The sequence below is a fragment of the Bos taurus genome, unplaced genomic scaffold (assembly GCF_002263795.3).
Source record: "Bos taurus isolate L1 Dominette 01449 registration number 42190680 breed Hereford unplaced genomic scaffold, ARS-UCD2.0 Leftover_ScbfJmS_406, whole genome shotgun sequence".
Lineage (NCBI taxonomy): Eukaryota > Metazoa > Chordata > Mammalia > Artiodactyla > Bovidae > Bos > Bos taurus.
This window is the reverse complement of record NW_020191713.1, coordinates 1-16045: the sequence shown is the minus strand read 5'-3', so window position 1 is coordinate 16045 and position 16045 is coordinate 1. Positions and strand designations below refer to the sequence as shown.

At 40.6% G+C, this 16045-nt stretch overlaps 1 protein-coding gene and 1 pseudogene across 1 annotated transcript in view; both read right to left on the bottom strand.

The window, feature by feature from the left end:
• The window catches only part of LOC101903219 (ATP-binding cassette sub-family C member 4-like), an 83135-nt gene extending 67401 nt beyond the window's left edge, over positions 1-15734 (bottom strand). Inside the window, exons 1-7 of the mRNA XM_059884485.1 lie at positions 15642-15734; positions 15099-15292; positions 11179-11275; positions 5176-5385; positions 3822-3962; positions 1935-1972; positions 1438-1532 (exon numbers count right to left, since the gene is read on the bottom strand). Of these exons, the coding sequence (XP_059740468.1) occupies positions 1438-1532; positions 1935-1972; positions 3822-3962; positions 5176-5385; positions 11179-11275; positions 15099-15292; positions 15642-15734 (868 nt within the window). The remainder of the gene's footprint in view (positions 1-1437; positions 1533-1934; positions 1973-3821; positions 3963-5175; positions 5386-11178; positions 11276-15098; positions 15293-15641) is intronic.
• LOC510333 (large ribosomal subunit protein uL18-like) lies at positions 2381-3433 on the bottom strand (annotated as a pseudogene).
• Positions 15735-16045: the final 311 nt, after the last annotated feature.

Below are 16045 nucleotides of genomic sequence, written 5' to 3'. Positions count from 1 at the left end.
TGTTTCAAATCTCATTATTTACAAAATTTTCCATAATGTGAAATTGTGGTATGCTTTGGTACCAGCATGTGAATTAACAGGAAACAGGAGAAATCATTTCATTTCATTGTACAAAATACCCAATAGCTTTAAAAAATAGGAAAATATCATACAAAGTTACAAGTAGAAAATGTCTTAAATAGTTAAATTGTAAGAAAATACAAATTATGCCTTAACACAAGATAATTAACCTAAAAGAGCAACTAATCTTACTATTTTATAGAAACAAAAAGTATTTGCAAATGCACATAATTATTTAAATTTATTTTATTAATGACATAAATGAGTATTTATGCATATAAAAATTAAAATAGCCCTTCAAACATCTCTTGAACCCACGACACTAAGGAAACTGGAAATAACTTCTGTTATAAACATCCCATCAAATATTTTTTCTCCTTCAGCTTTTCACATCACTGTTATTCCAACCATGAAACTGTTCAAATTCCTGAATTCCATCCACAGGCATTTGCCTTAGCTCACTATTCTAAATGTATTTTCCTTCTTCCTTTAAGCCCCCACAGTCCACCAATTCAGAAGGTAAACAGCTAATGGATTTAGGTTTCTTAGCAAGTGATCAACAAAAGAAATACCAAATTTCAATGAGTGGGTTCTTACAAAGATATAATTCCCTCTATCTTTGCAGAAAGTTCATATGCATGTTTCTTGTCCAATATTTTAAAATTTTAGATAAGGATTTCCTTTCGCACATATGAAATGCTACACATATTCTAGGCACTCTTGTGAAAACAGAGCCATGTTAATTAATATTAGTCTGGCAAGCCAGATGTTAAATTAATCACACAATTGGAGGTGCAATAACATTATTATCTCAAGGTAAGAAAGAGAAGGAATCCTAATTAATTCCCAGACACTGGATTTCTCCCTACTTAGCTTCTCGTGAAGCCCAAGAGATGAGCAGTGTGGCAAAGGGGAGTTTGCATACCTGCAAGGAAATAGTGCTTTTGCTTGGGGGCCCTTGCTGCCAGAGGAATTCATCTAAGTTCAATAAAAGGCAGGGTTTATTCAGACAGAACTGGAAAAATTCAAACCACAGGGTGGGGATCCATTTCTAATCCCCTTGTCCATCCACATTATAAGATTTAGATAAAGCAACCTATCAGAATAGACAGTAGCACGTTTCCAGTGGCTGATTTTCTGAATGTTCAATTCTAATTTAAGTTCCAAATCCAGTACAGAGCAAATTAAGAGTCTCCATTCACCTTCTTCTAGTAGATTTTTTAAATAATTATTCCAATTAATTCATAGAGTAAATGCGACTCAGACTCTTATTTGTTGAGATATTTCTGAATTTCTCCTGGAAGCCCTAGTTGTTCACGCAGGCTCCTTGTAAGCACCTCAGACTCTAGTATAATAGACCAGATGATTCAGCTTTACCTGAAAAAATTCCTAAGTACCAGTTCAGATCAAGCATCTCCGTTATATTTCCTTTTTCATGTGCCGTGATATTCAGAGTATGCTGTTCATTTGCCCTATGGAACAGGGAAGAAAAATATATTATGCTATAGATAGAATATACATATATACCAGAAAAAAATTAATATTGATTTAGGAGATGAATTTAATGCTAGAAAATGGTCCCCAGCTCTAAGGGCCCTATGTCTCTCTACCTTATAGAGATACCATTTGAATCACAACTTTCAGTTCTCAAAAATGTCTGTAAGGAAGCTTCTGAGAGTGAGACATGGAGAGAGACCATGGGAGGTCACAGTCCAGCAGGAACTGTGATGTAGTTTCCCTGACATAATCGAGGGAAACTACGTGAGGGTCAGAAGAGGAGGCTGAACAATCCCCACCCCTCCCCCTGACTCTGTGGGAAAGTGAGGCTTTGTATAGACTTTACAGCACTTTGGGTCAGAGCAGGAATCACTCACCAGTTTAAAAGCCACCAATCCTCCAGGATATAGGCAACCTGGATCAGGAAACAACAGTCACTCACACACTGACGTTACTGAGTCCTCTCACCCCACTCACTAGGATGGGGGACGGAAAGGCTCCAGAACAGGGAGACGGTCCTTTCGACTCAGGTCTGTGCCAAGCTCCACATCCCAAATGACAAAAGGTCAGGGGAGGGCATGTTATAATTTAATATCTCTAAAAGGCATTCTTTTTTTTTTTTTCTAGAATCTGTCACAAACACACAACACTAATAAGCCTCACTTGTTTTGCTACCCAGAGATAGCATATTTGAATGCAAATCCAAGTACATTAAAAAAAAAAAAAAATGTTGTAGTGTAAATGTTCAGGGTTTTGAAGGAAGACTATTTTTTTTTTCCTTGTAAAACAAGTTTATTATTGTCTTATCTGAAAAATCAATAGAAAATTGTGGTTTGGTTTAACTCTCAGTAGCTTGTTCCTAAGCTCTAAGGAAGCTCGCCTTCTGAGCTACCTGATCTTTCTTCTGGGCAAGTGACATTTTGGGACGGTTCCACCTCTTCTTTTTAACTTCTTTCTTAGGCTTCTTCTCATACACTGGATTCTCTCGTATTGCAGCATGAGCTTTCTTATACATCTCTTCCATCATGTCTGGAGTTACATTGTTCTTTATGTACTGAGAGAATTGTTTCTTGTAAGCATCTTCATCTTCTTCAATCAGGTAACACATGTAATCTGCAACGTTTTGCCCCATGATGTGCTTTCGGTGTACCTCAGCACTGAATTTTTTGCTTTCTGAATCATAACCAGGGAACCATTTGGTACTGTGAGGGATAGACAAGCCTTCATCGACAGCTCCCTTTAGGGCCCCAAAAACTTTATTCCCGGTAGTAGTTCTGGCAAGTCCTGCATCCAAATAACAAGTGAAGGCACCAGGTTGACCATCAATGATTTCCACATTGTATTCATCTCCAGTCACCTCGACTTGGCCTTCATAAATTTTGTCTATACCAAACCTATTAAGAAGCCTGCAGGCCAGCAGCAGGCCAGTACAATATGCTGCAGCATAATTTGTCAGGCCAACCTTCACACTATATTTTGGGAGTTTGTGAGCATAAGCTGCACAAACTATCATATCTCCTTATATATGGGCATAAGCAATCCGACAAATGATATCTCTGTTCATTACACAAACAATCATTCTGTATTTAGGTGTATTGTACTTATTTTTATCTTGGATTACCAATCCTTTCCAAGCATAGTTGTCAGTTTTTCCCTCTCACCTTCTTCTGAATTTCACTTGGTATCTCTGGAAGTAGGCCTTGTTCTTGACAACTTTAACAAACCCCATCCTGCAGAACAGAACCCTGACTCCGCGGCTTGCCACAGAGCTGCAGAACCAGCACAGCTCCGGGGAGGAAAAAGCTGAAGGAAGACTCTTGACAGTACTGTGATAATCAGTTTTCTGTGTCACCTTGGCCATTCCAGTCTCTGGTCATTTAATCACACACTCCTCTAGATATTAATGTGAAGGTATTTTTTGTGGATTGTGGTTCATATCTATAATTAGTCAACTTAAGTAAAAATAACCATCAACAATGTGGTGGGCCCCATCCAGTCAGTCGAAGGCTGTAAGAGCACAACCTGGAGCTTCCTGGAGGAGGAAGAAATTCTGCCTTAAGACTACAGCTCCTGCCTGAGGTTCCAGCCTGCAGGCCTGCTCTTCTGCTTTCAGATTCACCCAGGCAGATTCCACAGCTTCATGAGCCAGTTTTTTAAAATAAATCTCTTCATAAACATAATAATAATTAAATAAATAGATACAGTATAAATAGTATGTGAATATCAAGCTAAAGGCACATATCAAAACAAATTTCCTTACGTACCTGAGCTGCTATGTTTACTAGAATAAGGAAAATGATGACAGACCAGTGAGCACCAGCTCTGAAGTAATTCTTATAGGTCTTAAAACCAACTTTTCCTTCTAAACGTCTCTCCTCAGATAGTGTATCCTGTATATTCTCGGTCTTGGAGGGAAAAATGGCAGGGAAAGACAAAATTTTAAATAATGAACTACAAAACTACGAAAGTTCAACAATGTCCTAAATTGCAATTCTGTGGTGAAAACAGACACACCTCACACGCTGGTAAGAGTGCAAGATGGTCCATCTCCTATGGAGAAGGTATGAAAATATCTAACCAAACCATATATGCATTGACTCTTGGACCCAGCCATACTACTTCTAGTAATCTATTAGAAATAAGGAAATATCATTTGCACAAGGTTATTCATTGTTGTGTGGCTTTGCTTAAAGTAGAAGTGCTGCATTATGATCTAGATGTTTGGGACAGGGGTGTAGGAGGGAAAGGGAGTCCAAGAGGGAGGGGATATATGTATACATATAGTGAATTCACTTCATTGCACAATGGAAAGCAACACAACATTGTAAAGCAGTTATACTCCAATTAAAAAATAAATTATATGACTAATGAATAAAAATAGGATATTATGACTTTCGGTACATGCAAACATATCCAATTCAAATATGAATGCAGAAGTTTGTTCCAAAATAACACACAAAATGATATGTAGTTAATGTATCCTTCTAGATGACTTGTGTCATTCAATGATGAAAACATAAAACATAGCTGGTCCTCAAAATACTAGTCAAATACAATAAGCTGAGTTCACACAACAAGTTGGAGTAAGGTGAGTTTGGATAGCAGGAGGACAGCATATGATCTGAATCTATGTGGTTCCTGAATTTCAGTGATTCCTGAGTGTGTAATGTGAGGGATTAATCATTGTCTGCTGTGTGTCACACACGTTATCTCTGGTCTATCACAAACCTTCTGACACCAAGGCAAAATACGACAATCAGTCATCTGCAGTGCCAGAACATTCCAATATGTAGGAAAAATAGCTGATTTAATGTGGTCACAGCAGGATTTGATAGGATAAGGTCTTCATAGTAAGCCTCTGGATGTAAAAGGGAAGCTGGAACCCATTATAAACATACACCCAGGAATTCATAGCAGTGTACCCACTACTGATCTTGATAAGATTCATCATCCTATACCCAGAGGAGAACTCTGATCAGAGAGCAATTTAATTCTACCAATTCCATGGAATAAGGCCCTGGAAACTTATTTAATTTGAGACAAAGATGTCATGAGAGGAGAAGACTGAACAGCCATCAAAAGCAGACAGACCAGGATGTTGCAGAATGAGAAACTCACATCTTGGTCTTCTGCAGCTGCATCTTTCAACAAGGGTGTGGAAGACTGTTGAGACTGAACTGAAGACTCAGAGGAGGTCTGAGTCCTTATAGTGGGAGATTCAGGAACTGGAGATGGTTCAGCCTCCTCATTCTCCTTCTTTAAAAGGGAAGCAAAATCTACCCCGGATTTCAGTAACTCAGCATAAGTCCCTTTTTGCACCATTTCACCCTAAAATAAAAATTTTAAACTTGAGATAAATTCACTTGCATTAGATAATATAATCTAATTTAAATACTAATCAAGAAAAGTTAACTGGTATTAAACTATAACTTTTTTAAGAAAAAATTTTCTAGGTCTGGAATTATGGTTCACAAATCTATTTCAGTATAAGCCTTCTGTCCTCTGCCAAACCAAATACTGTGTAAGATGCTGGCAGATATGAAAGAAATGTGTACTTATGTGTTAAAAATGGAGGCCATTGAGATAACTACTGTGGGCACTTAGGGAAGCAAAAACTATAGATGTCAGTGGAAGTATCAGTAGTTTTTTTAGACAATTCAGATAAACTTCATGTGAGAAACAGAATTTTTAAAAACAGTCAATTGGAGAAGATATTCCAGGAAACAAACTTAAGACTGTCACAGAGGTGGGCACAAGCACATCTGCATAGGTAAGAATCACTCATCAAATCTTTGCTGACCATGTCACTGTCACAGTAGCATGTGTTCAGCTGGGACAAGACCTGTAAGAAGTAGCTCTGGACAGAGAATCCATGAGCTGTGTCTTCACTGTCTTTATAACTTCCCCACAAACTCAGAAAGTTCCCAACTGCAAATTCAATATTCTTTCTGTTCAAGTCATTAAACAAGAAAGCCATGGCACTGCAGTGGTTCTAAAGCCTTGGCAGCAAACAAAACCCTAACCCAGAATCAGTGGAGATTCTTGAGAGAAACTTGAGAGGAGAACTTAAAAACAGCCAATCACAAGCAGATAACCAGGCGTCCTCAGATCGGACAACTGCTTAAGCCACTGCCAATCTAATCAAGTTATTGGAAAATACATGACATTTTACTTCAGTTTCCCTCCCTCCAGTTCAATTCAGTTCAGTCGCTCAGTCGCGTCTGACTCTCTGCAACCTCATGGACTGCAGCATGCCAGGCCTCCCTGTCCATTACCAACTCCCGGAGTTTACCCAAACTCATGTCCATTGAGTCAGTGATGCCATCCAATCATCACATCCTCTGTCATCACCTTCTCTTCCCACCTTCAATATTTATCAGAATCAGGGCCTTTTCCAATGAGTCAGTTCTTCATATCAGGAAGCCAAAGTACCGGAGCTTCAGCTTGAGCATCATTCCTTCCTTCAGGACTGATTTCCTTGAGAACTGACTGGTTGGATCTCCTTGTAGTTCAAAGGACTCTCAAAAGTCTTCTCTAACACCATAGTTCAAATCCATCAGTTCTTCGATGCTCGGCTTTCTTTATTGTCCAACTCTCACATCCATACATGACTACTGGAAAAACCGTAGTTTTGACTAGATGGACGTTTGTTGGCAAAGTAATGTCTCTGCTTTTTTTTTTTTTTTCCATTTTTTTAATTTTATTTTTTAACTTTGTAATATTGTATTGGTTTTGCCATATACCAACATGTGTCTCTGTTTTTTAAAACGCTATCTAGGTTGCTCATAGCTTTTCTTCCAAAGAGCAAGCGTCTTTTAATTTCATGGGTGCAGTCACCATCTGCAGTGATTTTGTAAACAAACAAACAAAAAAAGTCTGTCACTGTTTCCTTTGTTTCCCCATTTATTTGCCATAAAGTGATGGGACCAGATCCCATGATCTTTGTTTTTTGAATGTTGAGTTTTAAGCCAGCTTTTTCACCCTCCTCTTTCACTTTCATCACGAGACTGACTCTTTAGTTCTTCTTTGCTTTCTGCCATATGGGTGGTGCTATCTGCATATCTGAAGTTATTGATAAATATCCTGGCAATCTTGATTTCAGCTTGTGCTTCATCCAGCCCAGTATTTCACATGATGTACTCTGCATAGAAGTTAAATATATAAGGTGACAATATAAAGTCTTGATGTACTCCATTCCTCATTTGGAACCAGTCTGCTGTTCTGTGTCCGGTTCTAACTGTTTCTTCTTGACCTGCATACAGATTTCTCAGGAGGCAGGTAAGATAGTCTGGTATTTCCATCTCTTGAAGAATTTTCCACAGTTTGTTGTGATCTACACAAAGGCTTTAGCAGAGTCAATAAAGCAGAAGTAAATGTTTTTCTGGAACTCTCTTGCTTTTTCTATGATCCAACAGATGTTGGCAATTTGATCTTTGGTTCCTCTGCCTTTTCTAAATACAACATGAACATCTGAAAGTTCTCAGTTCATGTACTGTTGAAGCCTAGCTTGGAGAATTTTGAGCATTACTTTGCTAGAGTGTGCGATAAGTGCAATTGTGTGGTAGTTTGAATATTCTTTGCATTGCCTTTCTTTGGGATTGGAATGATAACTGACCCTTCCCAGTCCTGTGGCCACTGCTGAGTTTTCCAAATTTGCTGGTGTATTGAGTGCAGCACTTTCACAGCATCATCTTTTAGGATTTAAAAGAGCTTGCCTAGAATTCCATCACCGCCACTAGCTTTGTTCATAGTAATGCTTTCTAAGGCCCACTTGACTTCACACTCCAGGCTGTCTGGCTCTAGGTGAGTGATCACACCATCATGATTATCTGGGTCATGAATATCTTTTTTATAGAGTTCTTCTGTGTACTCTTGCCACCTCTTCTTAATATCTTCTGCTTCTGTTCGGTACATACAATTTCTGTCATTTATTGAGCCCATCTTTGCATGAAATGTTCCCTTGGTATTTCTAATTTTCTTGAAGAGATCCCTAGTCTTCCCCATTTTATTGTTTTCCTCTGTTTCTTTGCACTGATCACTCAGGAAGGCTTTCTTATCTCTCCTTGCTATTCTTTGGAACTCTCATATGCATATGCTTTCGCTATTTTCTAACCCCATGAAACAAGATACAGCTAATTCACTCATTGGCAAACAAAATATGAGGCCAAAATTTCAGGATGTAAAAACAATCAAAGGAGGGCATCTGGTTAAGGTGGATCAAGTAGAAGAAAGTGTCCCATGACCCTACCTTTGACCCCTCTCATCCTATCCCCTGAGGTGGTCCCCTGGAAGAAACCCTATGAAACCTTTGGGAACCATTTGATACTGAAGAATTAGAATTTTATTCAAGATATATTGTGGCTTGTGCCACTTGAGAGACAAAATACATACACCTTATTTAATGAAATTACCACTTTCTACTTAGTATCTGTAAGCTGCACAAGGAAATTACTAGTGGTACAAAGACAGTAATTTCACTCAGCAACCAAGCCCTAACAATTCCAAGGGGACAAGGAGGCATGCCATCCTCCCTCTGATGTGAGAGATGGATCAGACAAATAGAAAGGATGGACCCCAACTCATCCAGGGGTGCTCTCTAGTGGACAAATTGTTGTTCTAAAATTGAGGATGGTATTCTCAAAAGAAGCAATAAGGGGGCCCCAAAACATCTAGGGACTGGCTAAATATGTTATTGTGCCTCTCACCATTCTGTACTCAATACTGCCAATGCAGGGTTTTACATACTAGTATCACCTGCTCTGTGGGCTTCCTTGGTAGCTCAGCAGGTAAAGAATCTGCCTGCAATGCAGGAGACCCTGGTTCGATCCCTGGGTTAGGTGTATCCCCTGGAGAAGGGATAGACTACCCACTCCAGTGTTCTTGGACTTCTCTGGTGGCCTAGATGGTAAAGAATCTACATGCAATGCAAAAGACCTGGGTTTGATCCCTGGGATGGGAAGGTCCCCTGGAGGAGGGGATGGCAACCCACTCCAGTATTCTTGCCTGGAGAATCCCCATGGACAGAGGAGTCTGGGGTCACAAAGAGTTGGACATTACTGAGTGACTAAGCACAGCACATCATCTGCTCTGCACATGAAGTTAACTGGTCTCAAGCTTAAGAAATCTGAGCTCCACATTCCTGGAGGAGTAGAGAACAGTCTACATATGGAATTGCTTTGAGAGGTAGAGATGCTATGTTTTAATAATCTTTCTTAGAGCAGAAATTCATTTGATAAGTGAGAGATTTGGCCATGGGTCTGTTGAAAGAGACAAGGGTTAACAACAGAGGTGCTGAGGCACAGACACAGACAAACCAACGGGTGAAACATCAAACAATTACCAAGTCTGAAAAATTCTCACTAATCTCCAACCCACTCCCAATCATGTGATGTATTGTGCACTGAATGGTAGCCCCTTAAAAAGGTATGTTCAAGCCCTAAACATGATACCTGTAAATTGACCTTATTTGGAAGCAGGGTCTTTGCAGATGCAATCAAGCTAAGATGAGGTCATACTGGAGCAGGAAGACCCTAAATCTAAAATGACTGATGTCCTTATGAGAACAGAAGAGACTCAGACAAACAAGGTATAATGGCCACGTGGTATCAGAAGCAGAGACCACAATATTGCAGCTGGAAGCCAAAGAACACAAGGAAAACTGGCACACACCAGTGGCAGGAAGGAAGGATTCTCCCCTGCAGCCTTCAGGGAGAACACAGCCCTGCCAGCACCTGGACTGGGGACTTGTAGCCTCCAGACCAGGGAGACAATAAATCTCTGTTGTTTGGAGGACAGAAATAATAGACCTGTAGTTTCCAACAGGGAAGGAGCTAGGGAGACTTTGAGTATGAAGTTTCAGAATAGCAGATGTAAGCATTATAAATGGAATGGATAAACAACAAGGTCCTACTATGTAGCACACAAAGAATTATATTCAGTATCCTATAATAAACCATAATGGAAAAGAATATTTAAAAATAAATATATGTATATGTATAACTGAATCACTTTACTGTACAGCAGAATTTAATACAATATTGAAAATCAACTATATTTCAAGAAAATAAAATAAATTTCTGTTGTTTGAAGTCACCCAATTTGCAGTGCTTTGTTACAGCAGCTCTAGAAACTGATACTCTAGCCTGAGCCCACACTTCTGCCTTCTCAGCTTTACTAAGCCTTGTAACTACTTCTGCTGTCACCTCTCCAGTGACCATCAGAGGAATTTTTAAAATTCCACATCCTCCTCTGCTCTGGACCATCCAAGGCTTCCATCTCACTTCTGGGCTCACTGCCCACTGCTCAGAGACCAGCTCCCTCCACATCCCTCTGCTCAGTGTCCTCAGACACGCTGGTCTTCCTGCTGTTCCTCCAACCTGCCAGGTCAGTTCCTTCCTTAAGACTCCCTGCCTCAGATTCCCTCTCCCAGGTGACAGCACAGTCCCCACCTTCATGTCACTCAGACCCTGTGAGGCACCAGCTCCTCAGGGAGGCAGCCAGGATGTCACCTTCTTTGTCATATCTGTCCCCATAAGAACAGGACCCCCGTGAGGGCAGGGTCTTGTCCTCCTGCTGTACAGGCTCTCACATGTATTGGGCACATAGAGACCTGGGCAGGGAGACCAGCGACTGGCAACACCAGCAGAGAAGGTGTCTCTGACCCAGGTGCTTGGCTACCCAACCTTGCTTCCTGTACTAATGGAAGATGCTCTTCAGGCAAACTGCATGACAATCATGTGGATACAAACAGGTCTTAGTATCTCTAATTTCCAAACAATACAACTTGGCTTAAATCCTGGAAAAGGAAAACAAAAAGTTTTAAAAAACAGTACATCATTATCCTTAACAATTTTACTAGAACAGTGATGAGTCAGTAGCCTTGTGGTTGTACTTCTATACACTTTAAGCTTTATGTGGCTTAGAGTGTAATAGTGACATTCTACAGGCCTATGGATTCATCCTCAAATGTAAGAATACCACCAGCTCTGAGAAGAAGGGAGTGTACAACTGAGGGAGAAGAGGGCATTTACCATTAATCCAAGGAGAGTGACCTGTTGGGAGGTCTGGCCTTCAACACACCTGAGTGTCAGCAAGTTTCACAGACTTCTAGAAATTACTTACCTTTTCCAATAGCAGAATTTGACTTGCATCTTTTAGGTACTGCCACTGATGAGTAACTAAGATTATGATCTTCTCATGCAAGACTTGGCAAATACACCTACAAAGGTAAAAGGTACAGTATGTAAAAACATGAATGGGGGTGCTTCCAATTGAAAACACATATTTTGAAAACATAATGAGACAAAGACAACACAGGAGTTGAAGATCCATGGTTTAAATATCAAATATATAATACAAACTAAGTACCAATATAAAGTAATAAATTTGACTAGGTCCTCAAATTCATCAGCAGCAAACCTGAATCCAGCTCTGCTGAAAAATTCTAAAAACCAGTCCAGTGAAGGAGGCGCCAACAGCTAGGTTTTTGGTTTTTTTTTTCCTCAAAAAACTCATCAATTATTTACATATTTCATGATGATAAACAACTGACCAATAGTGAGATTCCAAAACCTGACTGAACTAAAACACTATTCCATCACTATACAGGAATGGGAGAAGAGGAATCTATGTCATTTAAAACTCTGTACATTTTTCTCAGGCAGTTATCTAAGCAATTGTTTATGATTTATAATGTACATAGTAACAACAACAAATTAATAGACTCTTGGTAACCTTTGCCAGAGTGCATTTTGTAGACACTTCTTCCCAAATAGCATTAGATAGAAAATGAATGCTAGTGTGGCCTCCACACGTCTCTGCAACATTCCATCCCAACCAGGAATTAAACTTTTCATTTGAACTGATAACTTTCTGAATATGAAAATGAAAGATGAGAGTCCAAATGGCTCAACTCAGAGGAAATCATCCAACAGCTCAAGACATGCAATTCTCTTAGCCAAGACCCCCACACAAACTATCCAAACTTAAGTGTTTTTTTTTTCACAGCAACCCCCTCAAACTGCCCCTACATCTTAAATGCAGACCCCAAGGAACTCAGCCCCAGTCTCTTCCTACAAGGTCCACAACCCCTTCAGAGAAGTGAGTAGCCAGGTCCAAGGCCCCAGTGAACATGGGCAGGGCTCCAGGCAGGTACTCTGAGTGCCCTGCACCCTCACAAAGCAAATCTCAGGAACATGGGCCAGAGGTCAGCCTGCTGAATGAGTCAGATGGAGAACCTGGAGGCAGTAGACTGCAGCTCAGTTCCATCAGACGAGCCACTAAACCTCAGTTTCTTCACCTCAGAACAACATCAATGACAATCACATGTTCTGAGAAGTCTAACCACCCGTCTGCTCAGTAAATGCCAGCTCCCTTCCCCACTCCTCCCTAACCACAAGTGGTCATATGCTTTGGACTCAGAATAGAAAAACTCTGAGGGAATCCTCTGGACACAGAGTCCGTGATCAGAAAAAAGACCCTGGGATGCAGACACACTCACCATCATTTCATTAATTCCAAACAGATTTATTTTTACCTTTTGACATGTCTTAGTTCAGCTTTTGTACCTAAGTTTCTTAACTGAGTAACCCCATCCTCCAGTTAGTACTAAAGATTTTCATGGAATTGTTGTCAATCAGTATAAGTCATGTCCAACTCTCTGTGACCCCCATGGACTGCAGTACACCAGGCTTCCCTGTCCTCCACTGTCTCCACAGTTTGCTCAAATTCATGTCTATTAAGTCAATGATGCTATCTAACCATCTCATCCTCTGCTGCCCCCTTCTCCTTTTGCCTTCAATTTTTCCCAGTGTCAGGATCTTTTCCAATGAGTTGGCTCTTCACATCAGGTGGCCAAAGGATTGGAGCTTTAGCTTCAGCATCTATCCTTCCAATGAATATTCAGGACTGATTTCCTTTAGAACTGACTTGTTTGACCCTTTTTAAGTCCAAGGAACTCTCAAGAGTCTTCTCCATGACCACAGTTTGAAAGCATCAATTCTTTGGCACTCAGCCTTCTTTGTGGACCAACTTTCATGTCCATATATGACTACTGGAAAAACCATAGCTATGACAACACAGACTTTTGTCCGCAAAGTAATGTCTTTGCTTTTTAATACACTGTCTAGGTTTGTCATAGTTTTCCTTCCAAAGGGCAAGTGTCTTTTAATTTCATGGCTGCAGTCACTGTCCACAGTGATTTTGGAGCCCAGAAAAATAAAATGTCACTGTTTCTACATTTTCCCCTTCTATTTGGCATGAAGTGGTGGGACTGGATGTCATAATCTTAGTTTTTTTTTTTAATGTTGAGCTTCAAGCCAGCTTTTTCACTCTCTTCTTTCATCCTCAGGTGGCACAGTGATAAAGAATTTGCATGCGAATGCAGGAGACATGGGTTCAATCCCTGGGTTTGGAAGATCCCCTGTAGAAAGAAATGGGAACCCACTCCAGTATTCTTGCCTGGAAAACTCCATGGACAAAGGAGATTGGCAGGCTGCAGTCCATGGGGTTGAAGGGTCAGACATGACTGAGAATACACGTGTACACACTTTCACCCCCATCAAGAGGTTCTTTAGTTTTGCTTCACTTTCTTCCATTAAGGGTGGCATCATCTGCAAATCTGAGCTTGTTCACATTTCTCCCAGCAATCTTAATTCCAGTTTGTGATTATCCAGCTCAGCATTTTACATGATGTACTCTGCATAAAAGTAAAATAAGCAGGGGGACAATATACAGCCTTGACATACTCCTTTCCTAATTTTGAACCAGTCAGTTGCTCCATGTCCAGTTCTAACTGTTGCTTCTTGACCCACATACAGGTTTCTCAGGAGACAGGTAAAGTAGTGTGGTATTCCCTTCTCTTGAAGAATTTTCCACAGTTTGTTGTGATCCACACAGTTAAAGGCTTTAGAATAGTCAATGAAACAGAAGTGGATTTTTTTTTAGATTTCCTTGATTTCTCTATGATTCGGTGAATGATGGCAATTTGGGTTCTCTGTCTTTTCTAAACCCAGCTTGTACATCTGGAAGTTCTCAGTTCACATACTGCTGAAGCCTAGCTTGGAGGATTTTGAGCATTACCTTGCTAGTTTATGGAATGAGTGCAATTGTTCAGTAATTTGAACATTATTGGGAATGTTCGTTGGAACTCATGGAATTGTTTTTCTTTAGTTCAAAATACCTGTCAATAGTACCCGAAGGCAGATGTTAATCAAATATGATGCATTGCTTTATCCAAGATGGACCAACCGAAAAGTTTTTAAATGTTTTCTTCCTAACATGCCATCACAGATGAGGTAATATAATTACAATGAAGTGATCAGTTGATGATTTTGAATTTCTTCCCAAATAATAATTTTTATCCAAATCTCTAGAAAAATGATTTATTTTTCAAGCTTTTAAGAGTAAAGTTTTCCAAGTCATGCCATAAAAAATAACTGCTTCAGTGATGAACTGTTTACACATTATTTCTAGATAAGAGCTGTTAACCATATAATTCCCTATATCAAAATAATCCTATATAAATGCTGTGTTAAGAGGGGACATAGCAGGTTATTGTAGAAAGGATATAAGTAATACAGAGTCCCACCTTCATTCATTCAACTGGCAGACTTTGGTTAGGCAGAGGCGCTATCCCAAGTGTTGAGGATACACCCACAGGTCAAGACAGTAGACAACACTCTGCACCATGGAGAGGGGAATATACTGAACTAGTATAGAAAAATGCACTATTGGGCTATGATGTGTGGTCTGAGGGAAAAGCAAGGGGGCACTGCTGTCTTAGATAGGGTAACATGGGAGCCCTGAGACTATCTGGGGAAAAATCCTGGAAGAAGACACAGCAGGTGCAGGGGTCCTGGGACAGAACATGCTGGGCTGAGGCGCCTTCCTGCATTCACTGCTTAGGATTGAGGTGGGGGGGGGGGGGGGGGGCAGCAGGGGGACTCATAAATGGTCAAGTGCACCCACTGAGGGCTGTGGGAAGACAGAGGGCATGGGACCCCCTGGAGGAACAGGAGGGAATGGCAGGACCCATCTTCCACCTTTCTTCTGTGTGCTGGTACACTGCTCCCTGGCTCTGGGACAGAGGGACCAGTATGTACAGACAGGGGTGGGAAAGGAACCCCCATAAATCCAGCACAGCCGGATACTGATTGGGTGTGGGGATGAGCTGGAAAGGTTGATGGGGCAGGCGGCAAAGAAGCCTGTTCTCTGTTTGAGGACCTAGAACTGCATCCTGAATGGGGAGGGGGGACAAGGGGAATCTATGAAGGGCTGGAACAGGAGGGTGAGCTGTATAGACAGCAGTGTCAGAATCTGATCAGGACAGACCTGAAGAGCAGATGATGCAGGAGGTGGGGGGGTCTGATGATGTAGGACTGGACCAGGACACGATCCATGGCTGGACACAGGTGTCACTGCATCAGTTCACCTAAGGCCCCACACCTTATGTAGGTGATAGAACTCACTTAGTGTAGTAAGTGTAACAACATATAGGTGTAAAACTTACGGACCTTAATAACCTTGGATATAGATTCATGACTGAAGAAAACTGTTAATGGCTAGTAGAAATATTATTCACTCACTTTTAATACAAATACTCCATTATTAAGCTTCACCCGACCACCATCTCTCATAGTATAATGTTCATCCAATTTTTCTAAACTCACTGAGAACATTCTCAGTTGCTGCTAAGTGGTGTCCTAAATATTGCATTCATGCTCCCTGCCCTAAGTTTCCCCAGAAAATGTGGTTCTGATTGGCAAGGGACAGTCTTAATTAGCAAACTTGCTTCTATCAAGTGTACATCCAGAGTCATTACACCCAAAATGTTGAGAGGATTTTATAAACACACCCTGGATTCAAAAAAGAGCCTGGGAGAGCTTTTGTGATGAACACAGTGACACTTGACAATCAGAGCTCTGTCTTCTCCCCTCCCAGCGATGCAAATATAACAGTCAGCAGAATGTCTTCTTACACTGATGGAAAC